Source organism: Abrus precatorius, unplaced genomic scaffold (assembly GCF_003935025.1).
Source record: "Abrus precatorius isolate BTA unplaced genomic scaffold, Abrus_2018 Scaffold3, whole genome shotgun sequence".
Lineage (NCBI taxonomy): Eukaryota > Viridiplantae > Streptophyta > Magnoliopsida > Fabales > Fabaceae > Abrus > Abrus precatorius.
In genome coordinates, this window is record NW_020874373.1 from 1,532,350 (window position 1) to 1,551,037 (window position 18,688).

The following is an 18,688-nucleotide window of genomic DNA, read 5'->3' on the forward strand; positions in this document are numbered from 1 at the left end:
GAAAATTATGGAAGATGATTGTATAATAGTTTTCGTCGAATTCATCTCGTACTATTTCGTATTTCTCTGAAAAAATGGTTCTTCAATTAACAAATTAAAAGTAAAGAAGACGTGAACAGAGATATAAATGACTAATAAATATGTATATAAAAATTAAAATTGTTATTCATGTAAGTATGAAGATAAATGTTATAATACTTTTACAAAATTCTCTCTCTTAGGATTTTAAGAAAAACAAATGTTAATGGATTAAGTTGTCAAGATGGGTTGAACTTGATGCAAATTCTAATAATTTTATATACGATGTAAATTGACTTCTAAACACTTTTCTCAATCTCAACTAAGTATAGCCCAACTTGAAAATTGTTGGCCCAATTTTTGTTTATTTTTATATTTCTTACAACATTTTCATTTGGATTGTTTTTGTTTCTGACAAACATTTTTCTTAAAATGTGTCATTTTCAATCGAAATTCAAACCATTATTTACAATTTTATAGAAGATAAACTTTTTCTACTTTTTTCCAGTAGACTCGACTTCTATTAGTGAATTTGGTTTGTGTAAAATAAAATAAGGATTATATTTACATTATGTGGTATGTAAATGTACTTGATTACAATAATATCAAGGTTAGTTTTCTGACAAATTTTATGAAATGCAGTCTGGATTAAGAGGTTTTATGATTGGGCTTCGAAGAGTCCATGATGGAAAATGAGAAAACGGGCTTGGGTGATGGAAACGAGAAAAGGGCACGCAAAAGAAAGCAGGGAAAGTGAAAGAGAAAGATTGTGGAAGAGAAGAGAGGGTGGAAGGAATGGTACTATGGTAGTGTTAGGTCTGCATGTTTGTGCATTGTTCTTCTAAGTTCCTATCAGCGTCTTTCAATTGCGTTTTTAGTTCAAAACTGATAAGATAAGAAGAAGAGGAAAAAAGTAACTAAATCTTAAACTGCAATCGTGGCCGTCCATTCCGTTGACCAAGAAGGGGCCGTTTTCCGAATAACAAAAACACACGATTCGCGATTGCCATTGCCATCGCCAGCGTATATACCAAATCAAACAGCCGCAAACCCTTTCTTTGATCTTCAGTGCCGAACAAGCCATTGTTTGAGATTTGAAACCCTAACAGAGCCACATAGTTCAATTGCGATTGCGATGATCGTTCGGAGGTGAAACGACACGATGATGAACACAGCGAACGGCATGATGTCACCGTCGTCTTCATCGGCAACTGCACAGTCGCCTGGTCTCAAGACTTATTTCAAAACCCCCGAAGGTCGATATAAGCTTCAATACGAGAAAACTCACCCTTCTGGTCTTCTTCATTATGCGCATGGCAAAACCGTTACTCAGGTTTTGCTTTCTCTCTTCTTATTTCTTTTCCATGTTCGATACCTATTGCTATTGTTGTTATTAGTCTAATTGTTTTTCAGGGATGTAGGGACTTTCTTATTCAATGCTCGTTATGTGTAATTTATCTTTTTGTGTCTTCTTCTTTTATGTTTGGATTTATTACTAGGGTTTCTCTTGCTGTTCATTGCAACCACTTCAAATTTTGATTCATTTGATATTTCAATTTTCTTTTCTAATTTTATTTTTGGATGAGTTTTGAATTTTAGGGGAATGTTGGCATTCTCGGACGAGTCATTCACTTTTGCATTCAGTTTCGTATGTTATGTTGTTGTTTTCTAGCTGTTTTTGTAGAAATAGTTTTGAGGAAGGCTTGTGTTGATTTCCAGGACAAATTTCTGTAGTGCTTTTGCCTGCATTAGTCATTCTGTTTGTTGAGTTAGATGGAACTTATCTTTTTGCATGATCACATTGTTGGTTTGATTGAATGATCAGGTAACCCTGGCACATCTCAAGGACAAGCCAGCGCCTTCGACCCCTACTGCGTCATCTTCGAGTTTTAGTGCCAGCAGTGGGGTAAGGTCCGCAGCAGCCAGATTGTTGGGAGGAAGCAATGGAAGCCGGGCACTTAGTTTTGTTGGAGGCAATGGTGGCAGCAAGAGCAATGGTGGAAACAGTAGGATTGGTTCCATTGGTGCTTCAAGTTCAAGTAATTTAATGGCTAATGCAAATTTTGATGGGAAAGGAACGTACTTGATCTTCAATGTTGGGGATGCAATTTTCATTAGTGATTTGAATTCTCAAGACAAGGTATATTGGTCAGATTTTGGTAGATTTTTAAGAAATTTGGATTTGCTTCATGAGAGGTTTCTTGTTACGTGTAGGACCCCATAAGGTCAATTCACTTCAGTAATTCGAATCCTGTGTGCCACGCATTTGATCAGGATGCTAAGGATGGGCATGATTTGCTCATTGGTTTGAACTCTGGTGATGGTAAAAAAGTTTTCACTAAAATTTAAATTTCTGTTTTGTGAGGAAAGTTTAAGCTTTATGAATTTATTGTTCCTGTGTCTATTATTGTAGTCTACTCAGTGTCACTGAGACAGCAATTACAGGATGTTGGTAAAAAGCTTGTTGGGGCCCAGCACTACAACAAAGATGGTTCTGTCAATAACAGGCAAGATTCAATAATCCATTCCCTTGTGATGTTTTAATTACATCTGTTAACTTCTCTCAAAATTGTTGCGTGACTTAATTTGCAAGAACTCTTGTTCTCTGTGCGATGAGTACTAGGGATTACATACTGTTTTGAATTTTGATGACTGTGCGTGCAAGAGAGAGAGAGAGATTCATTCTCGAATGTTGATTTTAACACAACCTTGGAACTCACAAGCAACAAGCATTTCTTCTTCAGAAATGCCTGTGTGTTGATTTAGTATTTAGTGTCAATTTTCAATGATAGATGATAAGAAACAAATAGATCGTCAATGTTATGTGCATATGGTCCAACTTTGATAAAATTATGTACTATGACTGTTTCACTCTGCAATCAAAATGAATAGGTTATAGATCTTGCTAGTTGATAACGAGTGCTTTAAGGTCATTAGTTAAAAAACACTTAATGCACTCTATTAGATGCTTTCAATTACTTTAAGAAAAGTCAGTATTCAATTTTTTATTTTTTTTTTGTGTTTTTTATTTAATGAATGCTTTCCTTTACATTAAATATATTCTATTTTTGTTTCCTTAACCAGGGCCCTGAGGAACTCATCGACATTTATCATTGATTATTTATTGATTCATGTCATGGTGGCTGGCAATAATGCAGTTGCATATTGCACTGTCTATGCTCATTATAAGTTATCTATGGTAGTGCTTCACAATTAAGCCCATTTCAAGAGTAGATAAAAGGGGTGTTTTCTTTTATAAATTTCTTCCATACCTTCTTCGTTTCCCATGGGTTCTTTTTAGATAGTTTCCTGAAAACTAGGAAGGATGTAATTTTAGTTTGTGAAAACTTATTGAGATGTGAATAATTTGAGTTTGAATGTCTTGGAGGTACTTGCCTTGACATGGTGATCTCTGTTACATGAATGAAGGTTTGATAAAACCATGAGTCCATGACTTGGCCATCCATGTCATTTAATGAGGATGGAAGCATGTTTATCAAATGTTAATTTTGTAGAGGTTTATACCCCATTCCTAGATGTATAAATTGAAACATAGTGGTTGAGCAAGATTCTAAATCTTTTATCTATGCTAGTGTTTTAAAATTTGGGAATTCTATCATCCCTGATCTTCTCTGTTATGTACATTTCCTTCAGAAAAAATTATAAATATTAACTGATTATGTATTACCATTTGATGAACATGATTATGCTTGTTGAGGAGTTATTCTTAGATTATGCGATCTCTTATGATTACTGCCAATCAAATCCAGCAGCTTAGATTATGTTATCTCCTGTGAACACATGGCGTTTCCAGTCAGTGGACAAATTAGTTTAACTGTATACAAGAGTATAACCAGTTTATCTTAATTGCATTACTTTTACTGAGTAAAGTATGTGAGTGGTAGTTGATTATTGTGGTTATAATAATTCTTGGAATTGAGTGGTGGAGAGGCTAATTCTTTGAATTGTTGATTGTTATTAGAATTGTCCAGGTCTCCTTCTAGAGATTTATTGTATTGGAATGTTATGTCAAACACACTGATTGGAAGTTATCTTAATTGATATGTTTTGAATTGAACAGTCGTTGTACTTGTATTGCTTGGGTGCCTGGAGGTGATGGTGCTTTTGTTGTTTCTCATGCTGATGGGAATTTGTACATATATGAAAAGGCAAGCCTCAATTATCACGAGAGAATCTTATTTAATGGTTCACTTATGATTATCTATCTTTTGGTGTATTAAGCAGATATTTACCTTTTCTTTCCCATTTCAGAACAAGGATGGTGCCGGTGATTCTTCATTTCCAGTTATCAAAGATCAAACTCAATTTTCTGTTTCACATGCACGTTACAGTAAGGTATTGAGTTTAATGACCTTTTGGTTTCTGGACAACTTATTGACATGCAACATTTATTTTACTCTTTTCCCCCACTTTTGGTCTATCTATTTTTAGTTGACTGTTGTTAAATTCTGATTCTATTACTGATTGGCAATGATTGCTTAGTTCTTGTAGAACTCTGCAGCTTTCTCACTGGACCTTTTATTCATAACACAATTAACACATCCAAGGCATAATTTGTTTTCAGATGAAATGATGAATTCTAAAGTTTGCTCTTCTGGACAATATTTTCTGTTATTATATCTTCTTTTTTTTAATTCTGGATCTTTGCAGAGTAATCCAATAGCCAGATGGCATATATGCCAGGGCTCAATCAACAGTATTTCTTTCTCGTTTGATGGGGTATACTTAGCAACTGTTGGACGTGATGGTATATTTTTTATCTAATTCAATCCTCAGTGTGTTAGGTTATTTCATTTCCTTGGAAAAATAACATTCCATTTATTTTACTTACTGCAATTAGGTTATTTGCGAGTGTTTGATTACTCAAAAGAACAGCTTATATGTGGTGGCAAAAGTTATTATGGTGCTTTGTTGTGTTGTGCTTGGAGGTAAGTCATGTTTGGTTCTAGTCAATTTTTTGGACTCGTTTCCTATTTCCTTACTTCACCTCTTACTCTGGAGATTATAAAATAATAATAGTTGCTCTAGTTTTTTTTTTATTATTATTTAATACTTTGAGAATACAATTCTATATTGAAAACTCTTTTAACAGCATGGATGGAAAATATATTTTGACGGGAGGGGAAGATGATTTAGTTCAAGTTTGGAGCATGGAAGATCGCAAGGTTGTGGCATGGGGTGAGGGGCATAATTCGTGGGTAAGGTGCTTGATAATTGAGTTGTGGCAAATTTTACTACCATAGGACTGATTTACTTTGTGTCAAATGCTGTGATCAGGTCAGTGGAGTTGCTTTCGATTCATATTGGTCGTCACCAAATTCAGATGACAATGGAGAGACCATTATGTATCGTTTTGGTTCTGTTGGTCAGGTACTAAGAAAAATGTTCATTATTGGCCTGTGTAGCTCTAGATCTCTGCTTAAATTTTTCCGCATGATTTTTCCTTGTTGGCCTGTGCTATATAGTATAATTGACAGTTTTGAAAATGAAATTGCTGTATCTTCTTGCTTAGAAATTGGCTTATTGCTAGATGGTTTTGGCTTCAAATATTTGGATTAAGAAACACTGGGGGCATTTTTTAGATTTCTCATGGTTTTCAAATATTGGATCTGTGACTGGTTTCTAAGAATTTAGATACTGCCATATTTATAACATGCTTAATTAAAGCTATGGTGAAGGCAGAAGCAAAATTTTTTAATTAGGTAGAGTTTATATCGATATTTGGTAGCATTCAGGTTTCATATGATGAAGTTAGGCAATTCTAATTCCTGAGGGTATGTCTATCAAAATAAAAAGTATTTAGTATAAAACACTTCGGCAGCACAATTTTTTTATTTTATTTTCAAACATGTTGGTATTATTTATGAAACTTATGCAAGATAATCAACTCCACTTATCCCCAGCCAAGATGGAGAGGGAAAAGGCTAAACTGTCTGTGGCTTCATATAGAATGTCAGACCATGAAGTTAAAAAAGAAATACGGTTGTAATCAGTTACCAGTGACTGCTGTTGTATGGGAGATACATGTTGAATCATTTCAAATTTTAAATTTGGCTTTTGGCTAAAATTTCCCAGCTTTTTTGTCTACGGGTGTGCTTTGCCTTACCCCAGCTCGTGTTTACTCAAATTTTGCAACTAAGAAGTTTTGGTGATCAGGATACACAATTGCTGCTATGGGACCTGGAAATGGATGAGATTGTAGTGCCCTTAAGGCGTCCACCTGGTGGATCCCCGACTTACAGTACTGGAAGCCAGTCAGCCCACTGGGACAGTGTTGTTCCATTGGGTACCTTGCAACCTGCTCCAAGTATGCGGGATGTTCCGAAAATCTCTCCATTGGTTGCTCACCGTGTGCATACCGAACCTCTCTCTGGCTTGATATTTACCCAGGAATCTGTACTCACTGCCTGCCGGGAGGGGCACATTAAAATCTGGATGAGACCCGGGGTTGCTGAGAGCCAATCAAGCAACTCTGAAACCTTGTTAGCTACTAGTCTCAAGGAGAAGCCTTCCCTTTCAAGCAAGATCAGTAATTCTAGCTACAAACAATGACAAAATCTTAATCTAAAGGGAATTTTAAACAATTTTTTTATATGGTTTGTTTATCTTTTATCCGGTTGGTTTCCTCGTTTTAACATAGCGATTTAAGTAAAAGTGAACCAACTGGTCTATTGTAAATTCAGTTATTCACGGATGAGCATGCCATTGATGGCACTGAGAGGATGGGAGGGAGAGTTCTCTCCGGCCACCTGCTGTAATTACAAAACGGCTGTTACTAGGATGTCTGATTAGTGATTACAGGAATAATGTGAAATTGGTCCTTTGAAGTGCATACATACAAGCCATTATTTATTGTGCTGGCATTTAATTTTGTTCTGTTTGCTTAGCAAGAAGGTGCATTGCATGTAGCTGAGGAGTGCTGTCTGCGTGCCGAGATGTGATATTGTTGAGTGGAGGAGGCTAAGCAAATATTTGGATTGATGTTCCCTTCATTCTCAAAATGTTTTGAATTTATTCATCGACACTATTGGGAACTACAATCGTAAGTAGAGCACTAAAAGATATTAGAAAAAGAATTAGGATTTCAAAGACTTGAGATCATGTACAGAATATTAAAGGATGAAAAAAATCAACTAATCGAATTTCACATTTTTTGGTTAGTGGTTACTACTTGCGTTCTACTTTTTGAAATCCCTTCAGAGAATTCAAATCCAAAGACATTTATTTACAAAGAATTCCAAGTGCTAAGACGTCTCTGATCGGGGTCGAAGCTTGGGGTGAATTATGTCGGCGCCGAACTGATTTTTGAAAATTACGATGGTAATCAAACCAACAAAGATGCTGCTTGTTCGATGTTACAGTTTGTATTCACCTTATACTTTTCATTAAAGAATCATTAAAAAGTACCTTCTACTGTTTTGTTGCTAACATTTTATGGCCATTACAATTTAGTATTTTGTTTCCAGTAACGTGAAAAACTCAAACAGATATACTGGTTACGTGGAATACTAGTTAAAAAGACAAAGACAGTGTGTGGAAATACCTTCGGTCAAAGGTCTGAAACCAAAATAAGACAGCTAACCAATAGTTGGATTGAAAACATGCAGTTTCATTAGTCCTTTCAACTGTCATTGCTGTACAAAATCCTTTTTGTTGTCCCCCCAAAATTGCAGTATAACTTTAAACACAACCTTTCTTTATATTTTCACCGGTAGGATTTGCTCAGAAGTTCCATGCAAGTTCAATATAGCCCCATAGTTATTGAAGAATTGGCTTCTATATTTCTCGAGTCACGGGTCAGAAACCAAGTGATACTTGTGTATTCGTGAGTACCAGACTCCGAAAAAGGAAGAGCATGAGTGTGCTCAAACTATTCTACCCATTATACTCTGTACAGATAGACATCATTATGCTGTCAGAAGTCAAGGAAATAATATAAAAAATGACAGTATATTCCATGTCAGTTCACACGCACTGCAGTGTCTCTCACATTATTTTGATGGTGTTGAGAGTCAGTCTGAGCTTGATGAGTTGCTGCAGATGAGTATGATTGAGGAGGCTGTACCACCTCTTGGGAACCGTGCTGTTGGTTCAACTCACCAAGCCATTGTCTTCTCCACTTCAGAAACTCAATAAGAATATAAGCTCCACACATAACAGCTCCAAACCCAGTAAATGCAGCAAGTAGGATAGATAGAACAGCTTGCTTATGAATGTCATGCCACAAATATGTGAAAATATTAGAGGATCAACAAAAATCACAACCGGGGAAATTTTGCAAGTAATCATTTTCTCCACTTAGGCTAGAGAGCTGTCAAAAGGGGTGGAGGAGGACCAGGATCATCTATATAGCAAGCCCAAAAAACTGTTTATTTTTCAAAACACACGCATGATTTCCTTACCAATGAATAGAAAAGACGTCCAGCAAGAACCACCATGATAAACTGGACAACTGCATAAGCCCAAATGTGTTTTCTCCTCACTAAGAACAAATTTAGAGAATCAGTGTAATACCAAAGACAATTCAAATTTGTCTAAAATTAGGAAAAGCCCTACCCATTGTTGTGGACGTCATGCTTGCAAGTAGACCCAGTATACAAGAAAATGGGAGAGATATGATAATGGCACCAGATCCCATACTTGAAACCTGCCCAATGATGGAGGAATAAATATAAACAAAAGGGAACATTATCCAAGAGTATTAAAACTTACAAGTAGCTGCTCAAGAAAACAAAAGTATGCCAGCATCTTGATGATGGCAAGAATGGGAACATTTTGCCTAACCCTCTGAAAGTTCTGTTGATGAGGACATCCAGCCCAAGCCCAAGCCCAGACCCAAGCCCATGGAAGAACTCACATACCAAGGAAGGCTCAAGATCCACTTGAAGAAGCATTATTACATGAAATACATCTTGTGTTGGAAGCCCAACATCAGTTTGAAACTCATGATAGGGAAGATCCATCCATGGAGTTGAAGTCCATCACTTACCTTGTTCTTGTTGATTTTGAAGGACATAAGTTCAATGACTCAATTTGAAGTTTTATTTATTTTCTTTCTTTTCAGTTCATGATTAAAATTATATATATATATAAAAGTGTTTGTAGCAAAATTTGAAACTAAATGTGCTTTTCTTTTTCTCTTGTTTGATTTTAATTAAGCAAACTCTTAATTTGCATTGTACTAAAAATAATTGGATTGAATGGAAAAAGGAGAATTCAAATTGAACAAAATTTAAAAGAGTGAGATTTTCTCTCAAGGTTAGGGTTCTTCCTTACTTCTATGTCTTATCAAGAATTCTCATTCTTGTGGCGATCAACTTAGACTTATCATCTAAATAGGTTTGTGGTGTCTATCCTTTGTTATTCCTCTGTTTTTATATAAAATGACAATGAGAAACATAAATTTGACCTAAGATTTAAAAATATACAAAGTTTCATCATAATTCTAAAATTTCGTTCATAATTAACTCAGATCATATCTCTTATTATACAACATCTTTTTTGGTAATTCTTGAGCCAAAATTGTAGTTCAAAATGTGAACTTTCACCTCATTTTGGAAATATCATAATCCGAATTTTGTAGCGTGAGATACAGCCCAATTTTATTTCGTCTGCAGCTACATAATTTTGTTCTTGTTCGTGTTTGTTTTCTTTGCTCAAGTCAATTCTGTCCTCCCAATTTCTAAGGTTCAAAGTATACATTAGAAACCCTAATTTTCTCTTTTAATTTGAGTGTTCTTAGTTCTAATTAGGTCCTTTCCTCAAAGAGGTTTGAGAAACCTCATCATCTGTGCATTAGTTATGTTGTACCATGTTGCAAAATAATACTGATAGGTACTAATGAAGGATACTCAAGAAAAGCAGTGGTTTCGCCTTGCCTGTATTGTTGATTTGTGCTCCTTGTCAAGTTAAGTGCATGGACATTTGGAACCCGTAAAAGAGTGACAGGTAGGTTCTGAACTTCTTGCTTGCACACATCACATGTTCTGTTGCCTTTAATGCTAAACCATTTAACTGCACAATCTTGGTGCGCTAGTGCAAGTACACCTCTGCAACTGCACTCCATTTTAAGGGTGTCGACACCTTCTCCCAATTCAATCAAACAAATTCTGCAGACAGCTTCTTCTTCAAGAATATTTTCCTCATCCTCATTTTCAACTGAACCACAACATTCAGAAGCACATGATGGTTATTGATATAACTTAATGTCCAACTCTGTGATACCTGTCAGAACATTCAAACCCTAATTCCATATGCATTAAGTGGATTATATTACGTGGGTTAATTAATGTCATGAGCATGTTGGAAAACTATGAATAACTTGAACTTAAGGCTTAAAAAACACCGGCATTAACATCTGATAGTTATAATGATTATAAGTTCATAACCAACAAAATTCACACCATCTCCGAGTACCATATAGTTTTAGTTAAGACAAGAAATAAATTGTTGAAAGTTCTAAAGTTAATAAACATGAAAACAGAAGTTACCAGTATGGGAAGGTGGAGACTTCATAGATGTTGTGGCAATACTCCCAGCCAACTGTAGTGTGCTAGGAACAATACGAATCGTGCCACCTGCATACGTGGTGCCATCTTTGGTAATCACGGGCACTGAATTAGAACGATGCATTGGTAATTGCTGTCCCTTTTTCTGTAAAATGAAGAAAGAATGAGTCAGATAAAAGTGGATAACAAATTATCTTGAAGACATCAAAATATTCAAATCCAATTATGATTTGTAAAGGCATAAGAGGACATAAAAATAGCATTTGTTTTACCAGATTAGCATAGCAAACTATAGTTTTATAGATGTTATTGTAACTTGCAGAAAAAAAAATAGAAGGTTGAATGATCAGGAATTGCATTTATTGTGAAAAATACAGGCATTACATACAATTTCATCAGAAAAAGCTATACAACGAAGAAACACCCTAAGTTGCAATGAGTTTTTTCGACAATGAGTTTCTTCCACTTTACTGTAAAATTTGCAAAGCTACTCACATGTGTTGCTGGAGTAGCAATGTTATTGTTCCCTCCATGCTCACACTCAAGATTTGACTGAGCAATTGGGGTTACAGGTAAGGATGATATCTTCTTCCCTCTAGGTGATAATGTCCTTGAATTCATAGGCTTTTGCAGCGGCTCTGGGAGTGAACTTTCAAGTGCTAGGATGGAAGACTTTTCAATATCTGAACTAATGTTGCAAAATTTTAAACTGAGCTTGTGTATTACAGTTTTAGTATTTGAGTTGTTTTTCATTGAAGAGGGACCTTGGAACTTTCGTTTCTAGGAGTTGGAGTTGGAGAGTTGTTGGTCCTCAAATAATCCTCTCTTGCTTCATCCAGTGTTCTTGTGGGTATCTCCAAGATAAGGTTTTTCTTTCTCCCATGTTGTCTGCTTGGGAGTTCCTCCGTTATTTCGGATGGTTCTACAATCTATACATGAAGAAGCCAAAATAGACTTTCATAAAAATAGAGGAGAAACTTCAAACACCAAACTAGAAACAGTGGAGATGATGATCATTGATCAGTGTATAAAGGTATGAACTGAGAAATGGATAAGACTCGTGATTTCTAGTCAAGAAACCAATGTTGACACTGATAAGATGAAGAAAATGTTAACTTGAGTAAGAAAACAAGGAAAACCAAAAGTAGGCAACAAAAGGAAGTGGAGATTAGAACATAATATTAAGGTTGTACCTTTTTAATTGGGTTATGAGAACAACTCGCAGTGCCTTGGTCATTAATCTTGTGAAAGCTTTGTGCTTCTTCATTTGCCATATATTAAGGTATTCAGCAGAAAACCCACAGCGAGAAAAACACGACAAGTTTGAGCTGTGAGTAATTTGCAGGCAACAAAGGTGAAATCTTGCAGCGATCATGGGAGCTGGAAAGATGCAAAAAGGGAATTTAGGAAAGAAAGGAGACAAGTGGCATCAAAGCTTCAAGTAGACATATTTCAACTTTTCTGGTCTCTTAAGGTTGTGTGGCACACGAAGTAAAAAGTTAAAAAGTGAGACTGCTACTTAGGTGTCTATTTTATATTTGTGGTGTAATATACATAAATGAAATTTATTATTATATGCTTACTAATTTTTTCAATGTAATATTTCTATAAGTTATAATTATAGTTTTTTAAAATTATATTAAATATGTTAACTTGTTAAATTTTGTTTCACCACCATGTTCAAAGTTGTTTTTAGTTATAAAATATTGGATTTTATTTTAGGATACAGGTGAATTTATATATGTTTTAAAATATTAATTATAACTTTTGTGTTAAATTCATAATTAGAGAATTTTTAACGCATTTTATAATACACACTCAATTATAACTCAATTTGAAATATGATTTGAAAAAGTTAAACACCTATCCTTAAACCAATTATTTTGTACCACTTGTATCTAAATTATAATTTAGAGTATTCCAATCTTAAACTCTAATTTTTTCATTTGTGTTTTTTTTTTTTTACTTAAGTATGCTTTTAATTTTCGTATTCTAATTTATTAGATTTTTTATTTTTATTTTAATTATTTATTTTAGATATTATATTATTGTAATTGTTCAAATTAATTTTTTATCTTATAATTTTTTTAATAATAAATACAATAAAACAGTACTGTATCATTAATTTGTAGAAATGATTCAATTAAGATTAAAAAATATCTGAATCAATCATCAAAAGTGTTTGTAATTTAGTGTTTTTTTTTATTAAAATTAACATTTTCTTAAAGACAAATTTAAAATACTCGTTGTAATTCTAAAAAATACTAATAATTTAATTTGATTTGAGTACAGTATAAATTAAACCGATCTTAAAGTTTTGGTTTGGATTCTGGAATATAATTTTTGTGTTTTTTTTCCTCTAATATTTTTCAAGGGATAGCAGCATTGCATTGCCCGTATAAGATTGCAGGACCTCGGTTAAGTTTAATCTGTCTATTAATTTAAAAATTTATATTAGTAATATAAGAATGAAGTCCATTACATTTTATTTTTTTATTAACTTAAATAAATAATAATATATTATATTTTTGTTAGTTATTATTTTAAGATAAAAATTAATTTAAATGATTCAAAAATTATAAAATTAAATATGAATAACTAACTCACAGAAATATATAAAAAAGATTTGAAGAGTAAAAATGTAATTGAGCCTAGAAATTTACAATATATTAGTAAATATTTAGGAGAATTGATAGTACCTTCTACGCACAACGCACCGACGCATAAAGCCAATGGGACAGTGGCAGATATAAACTTTGCTAATAATTGCTGAAACTGAAAACGCAAAGCTCAATGCTCCGTAATATGCCAAATTATTATTTTCAATCATTTTAGAAGTGACTTATGACCTATGCATAATTTTTTTCATAATTTATTAAAATAAGCTTCCCAAAGAAACCTATTATCATTTTTTTTATAAATTTAAAGAATCATTACTACTTTCTACCATATATACTTATACGATGAAGTAAGTTAAAAATATTTTATAAAAACTCTTTTAAACATTTTCCATGTCATATACCTCCAATTTATACCCTCTTTGAAACAACACTTTGAAGCTTTAAGACCTCTTAACACTTATATAGATAAGTTTAGCTTATCACTATTGTATTACATTTTTTTTATTGGAAAAACTATACAAAATTTAAATAGTATATAAATAAAAAGAACATTAATAAAAATCATTAATTAATGCTGAGCTTTTAGCGTTAAGGCGAGGTTAAACAAAATCTTAAAAAGTTTTACAACCTAAAATGATAGTTAGAGTTGGAGACACGAAGTTGGATTTGATGCCACGTAAAGAAGAATCGATGATGGGGCTTAACAAAAGCATCACAGCTCGCACCTTCCACACTGCCCATACCACAGTAACTCAAAATGGTGTCCTATATCTTCTCTTCTCCATAGATCTACTCTCCCAACTCAACTTCCATATTCTTCTTCTTCTTCTTCTTCTTCGTCCCCTCATCATCCTGCTTAGATCTACCAGCTGTTAGCAGATCAAAAACCTTCTAAAGTAATGATACATTGAAGCGAAAACTTGGAGCAATGAGCTAAACTCTCAAGGGGGAAGCAGTGAAGGGTTTCAACCCATTCAAAATAGGTTATGAGAAGATGAATAAGAAGAGGGTTCCAAAGAGAGTGTGGTTAAGCTTCCAAAAATCAATGGGTGTCCTCGTGGGTGGGAATCACACTTCTTCCAGGTTTTGCTCTCGCTAATTACTCTCCTTCTCTGCTTTTCAGTTTTCCTCTCTCAAATCAAAAACAAACACAAACACTTTGCGTTTTTCACTTCCAAAATTTCATGGATACCAAGTCCTTCAAATTCAAGATCCTTAACGGGTCCATTGCGAGGCGCGTGCTCTTACGCTCCATTCTACTCGCCTCTGCAATTTCCCTCTTGTCTCTGCTCCGCGCTCTATCGCTCGTCGATTTGGGATCCATAGCTCCCATCACCACCTATTTTACCTGCGATTCGCGTTTTGAAAACGCCACTTTCAGCCCCGGTTCCAACTTCTTCCAAACCCACTTCTGGGGCTCCAGGAATTGCAAGAAAGACGCCAACTTGACGGTCAACGTGGTCACCGAGCTAATGGATCAACGGTTGTTACACTTTGGAGCGAAAACTCTCTGCGTTGGAGAAGGGTCCTCAATGGCCGTTACGGCAATGAAACAGTTAGGTTTCACCAGTGTCAGTGGTGTTCAAACGCACCGTTTTTTGCAGAAGAAGATTGTGTACGACCTTGATTACCATGATTGTTCCTTTGATTTCGTGTTTTCTAGGGACCTTGACAAGGTTTCAATTCCTGCATTGCTTGTGCTTGAGGTTGAGCGCGTGCTTAAGCCTGGTGGGGTTGGTGCCCTTCTTGTGGGCACCACTGGTATCTACCCCAATGATTTGATAAGGGCAGCTACACCTGTGTCCTCATTGCTGAGGTCTTCCACCGTTGTGCATGTTGGTTCTGTTAATGAACTTAACCTTGTGGTTTTCAAGAAAACGTTTGAAAATGCTACTAGTTCCTTTTATCAGTATCGTTTACCTGCTGATTGTCCAAGTGTTAGTTCAACCAAACCTCTTATAGAGTTGATGGAGCCTCTCGTGAGTGAAAATCCACCTTTTGAGTTTGAGAGAAAGGTTCCCTATCTGCCAAAGTTTGTGGATGTTTCTGCTAGGATGCGGCTGGTGTATATTGATATTGGGGTGGGGGAATTGCTTAATGCAAATATTAGCGATTGGTTCTTGCCATCATACCCTATTGATCAGAAGGATTTCAATGTCTATTTTGTTCACTACAACACTTCAATCTTGTTGTCCTATGTGAAGAGACCTGGTATCACATTTGTTTACCACCCTGGATTGGCTGGTAAGGTCATGCCCAAGCTTGTTGCAAATGATGACTTGGATCCTTTTCTAGGGGAGGAAGAGTTTGATTTCCTTGCTTGGTTTAAAGAAACTGTGCAATATGCTGATTTTGTGGTGCTGAAAATGAATGCAAGAAAAGTTGAACTCAAGCTCCTCTCGGATATATTTGAGAGTGGAACTATATGCTTTGTTGATGAGTTGTTTCTCAAATGTCCAGATAGGGGAGATTCAGATGATGATAAAAGTATAATCAGCAAGGAAAGGTGCATGGATATTTACAAGGGTCTTAGAAGCAATGGAATCTATGTCCATCAATGGTGGGGAGACTAAATTGCATCTGAATCTTTGGTGATTATTATGGTGTTAGAGAAATTATGTGTCCGAATAAGAATTTCTCTGTGTTTGATGCGTTTGGACTATAGTCCAAGTATTTGTGTTGTTGCATTTGTTGTCTGTCAAAAATGTAGGATGCTATGAACATCCAAGTGCTTTATGGTTGGGCGCTTAATACTAAATAAACAACCATTGTTGTTCTCGTTTGCTAATAAAATCCAAGTATTGTTGTTTAATTTATTATTTTTATGATTAGTTTTGATTTTGATGACAAATAGAGATTGGCTGGATCATCATGGCAGACAAACAGAAAGCCATAATAAATTTCATAAAGAAAGAACCAATTTTTCAGATTGGAACAATAATCATTGCCATACAATACCCATACAACTATAAATAATAGTATAAAATCAGAAGCTCTTTAATTCACTGAATCTTGTTTATAAATATTAAGGTGGGTTTATATTTTATATTAACAAAAAAATACATATAGAAACTCTCTTAAATCGAAATGGTTGTGTGGTTAATGCTTCGCTCAATTTTCAATTTCATTTTTAGAATATTAGATGTTGGATCTGAAAGCAACGTCGAAGGGCAAAAGGTATTGCGGGTCAGTTCAGTTGTATCAACTCTCAGTTACATCAGCGTAATAAACGAAGACTAGTCATAAACTTACAATTAAAGGGTCAATTATAAATTTTTAAGAGGAAGTGCCAATTTAAGGTTAAAATTTAGTATGATTTCTATGCTATGAATATTGACGAAATTTGAAATTTGGGGTATGTATGATAAAATTAACAGAAAAATTAGCTGAAAGATAAATATTTCAAAAATAAATTTGAAAATTTATTTAATTGAATTAAAAGTATTTATAGTAAAATTATAATAAATAAGGATATCAACATTTTTATAATTTAAAATTTGAAACTCGGTAATTATATATTTTTTATTTTACTCTTATTTTTTAAAAATATTGAATAAAATGAAATAATATGAATTAATTTATACTATTATTTTGATAATTTTATATTATAAAAAATAGAATTTAACTTTATAATGAAGAAAGTGTTTTTGAAAATTTTGAATGTGAAAAAGGTAAATGTAGTAGAATTTTAAATTTTCAAAAGATAAGAAATTATTTTAAAAATCAGAAATAAAAATGAAAGGAAAAAACTCTAACCGGTATCTAAAAAATAACTTCAGAAAAATATTAGTTAAAATGATATTAAAAAGTTGTTAATAACAATATATTTTAGCTACTTACGAAAATATAATTATAATTAAAATATACATTTAGTCCATATAATTGACACTTATCTATAAAATAATTTATATATTTAAAAAAAATTACATTTTAATTTATATATAAACATTTTATCACATTTTTGTAAGGATTAAATTCTTTTAAATGTAAAAATTAATTCATAAATAAGTGTTAACTATAAAAATTAAAAATATATTTTAATTAAAAATTAAAAAATAACTGGTGAACTTGTTTAAAAAAATATAAATAAATCATCAAATAAAGGAATCATAAATTTAAAAATATAAAAAATTCATATATTTAAATCAAATATTATTTATAATTTAATATCATATATATTTATTGATAAATTTTATTGATTTGAAAAATACATAAATCAATCAAATAATAATAATTATAGTTAATAAAATATTAAGAATAATTTACATATAAGAAATACTTTTTATCAAAGTTAAAAATATTTAGGCTTTTTTTATTTAATTGATAGAAAAAATAACATAAGATTAATTAATAAATTATTTTTTGATATAATAAAGTTTGTTTATTTAAATCATGATAGAAAAAGTACGAATTTATTTATGTAATACATTTGATCTTTTAAAATTTTGATTAATAATGTAATTTCACATCTCAAATATGATAAATATTTGATTTTTTATATGAAATTATTTTTAAAAAATTATAAAAATTGATATATCTTATAAAAATATAAATTTAATTAAATTTTTAATTCTTACAAAAAGTTACATAATTTAACTAAATACTTAAGTTTAAATTGTACAACTTTTTCAAAATTATAATTTATTTCTACATTTGATATATTTATAAATTAGTTCATATATTTAAAAATAAAATCTACAATTTAATCCAGTTACTTAAAAGAATTAACGTTTTAATTTCTACACAAATATTTTGTTATAATATAATTTCTTCTATCCTTATAACAACATCGACCAAAATATAATAAAACATTTGTATAAAGATTAAAATATAACTTTTTAAAATATAGAGACTAATTCATAAATATATTAATTATAAATATTAAATATATAATTTAACTTATAATCATTTTCATTGAGCAACAAGATAAACTTTTAAATTTGTTAAAAAATATTCTCAAATTCACTCTTACTATGAATCATACATGAAAAAACAATTACGAATTGACAAAATTTGAGATTTACTAATAATTTTGAATGCAAATTCATGTGGTACATGGCAAAATAATAATGGATAATTTACGGATATTGTCTAATAAACCGTTCATTCATCAATTTTCATGAAAATTATTTTTGTGCAACTGTCCATTTGTTACTTCAATATCCCATTCTAATAAATGCTGATAAATTTTAGTATACTTTATTACATGTCCCAATAATTTATATATATATATATATATATATATATATATATATATATATATATACTAGTTGCATTCCTATTATATGTTATTATTGTTTCATTTTAATTACAGTTTTAATGCTGCAAAGAGATACCTTATCTATTAACTCCTAGAATTTCTCATCAAATGCAAATATCCGGTTACCAGTAGCACTTTGCCACCGCTAATGGGGAGCATCAGCAGAAGTAGGCAACTTAAAAGGGTAGAAAACCATAAAACAAATATAGGGGACTCAATAACAGATAAGTTTCTTGCAACTGAATTTTTATATAAGATAA

At 32.7% G+C, this 18,688-nt stretch overlaps 3 protein-coding genes across 4 annotated transcripts; 2 read left to right on the forward strand and 1 right to left on the reverse strand.

The window, feature by feature from the left end:
* Positions 1 to 779: 779 nt before the first annotated feature.
* Positions 780 to 12,161, forward strand: LOC113861842 (dystrophia myotonica WD repeat-containing protein-like). Of its 2 annotated transcripts, XM_027494905.1 has the most exons (11): positions 782 to 1,351; positions 1,844 to 2,158; positions 2,233 to 2,341; positions 2,432 to 2,525; positions 4,100 to 4,187; positions 4,291 to 4,374; positions 4,690 to 4,786; positions 4,880 to 4,967; positions 5,132 to 5,237; positions 5,317 to 5,409; positions 6,196 to 7,184. In XM_027494905.1, the coding sequence occupies exons 1-11, from the start codon at positions 1,181 to 1,183 to the stop codon at positions 6,589 to 6,591; spliced, it is 1,641 nt and encodes a 546-aa protein (XP_027350706.1). In that variant the 5' UTR covers positions 782 to 1,180; the 3' UTR covers positions 6,592 to 7,184. The 2 variants fall into 2 exon arrangements, 1 of the variants encoding a protein (XP_027350706.1); XR_003504354.1 differs by lacking the exon at positions 6,196 to 7,184 and adding an exon at positions 10,925 to 12,161 and having other exon boundaries at positions 780 to 1,351; positions 5,132 to 5,409.
* Positions 7,705 to 11,332, reverse strand: LOC113861843. Its single transcript, XM_027494906.1, has 7 exons — positions 11,043 to 11,332; positions 10,530 to 10,692; positions 9,918 to 10,197; positions 8,752 to 8,824; positions 8,596 to 8,686; positions 8,442 to 8,521; positions 7,705 to 8,254 (listed from the first exon to the last, which is right to left on the reverse strand). The coding sequence occupies exons 1-7, from the start codon at positions 11,298 to 11,300 to the stop codon at positions 8,000 to 8,002; spliced, it is 1,200 nt and encodes a 399-aa protein (XP_027350707.1). The 5' UTR covers positions 11,301 to 11,332; the 3' UTR covers positions 7,705 to 7,999.
* Positions 12,162 to 13,860: 1,699 nt separating the features above from the next.
* Positions 13,861 to 15,971, forward strand: LOC113861822. Its single transcript, XM_027494867.1, has one exon. The coding sequence runs from the start codon at positions 14,353 to 14,355 to the stop codon at positions 15,739 to 15,741; it is 1,389 nt and encodes a 462-aa protein (XP_027350668.1). The 5' UTR covers positions 13,861 to 14,352; the 3' UTR covers positions 15,742 to 15,971.
* Positions 15,972 to 18,688: the final 2,717 nt, after the last annotated feature.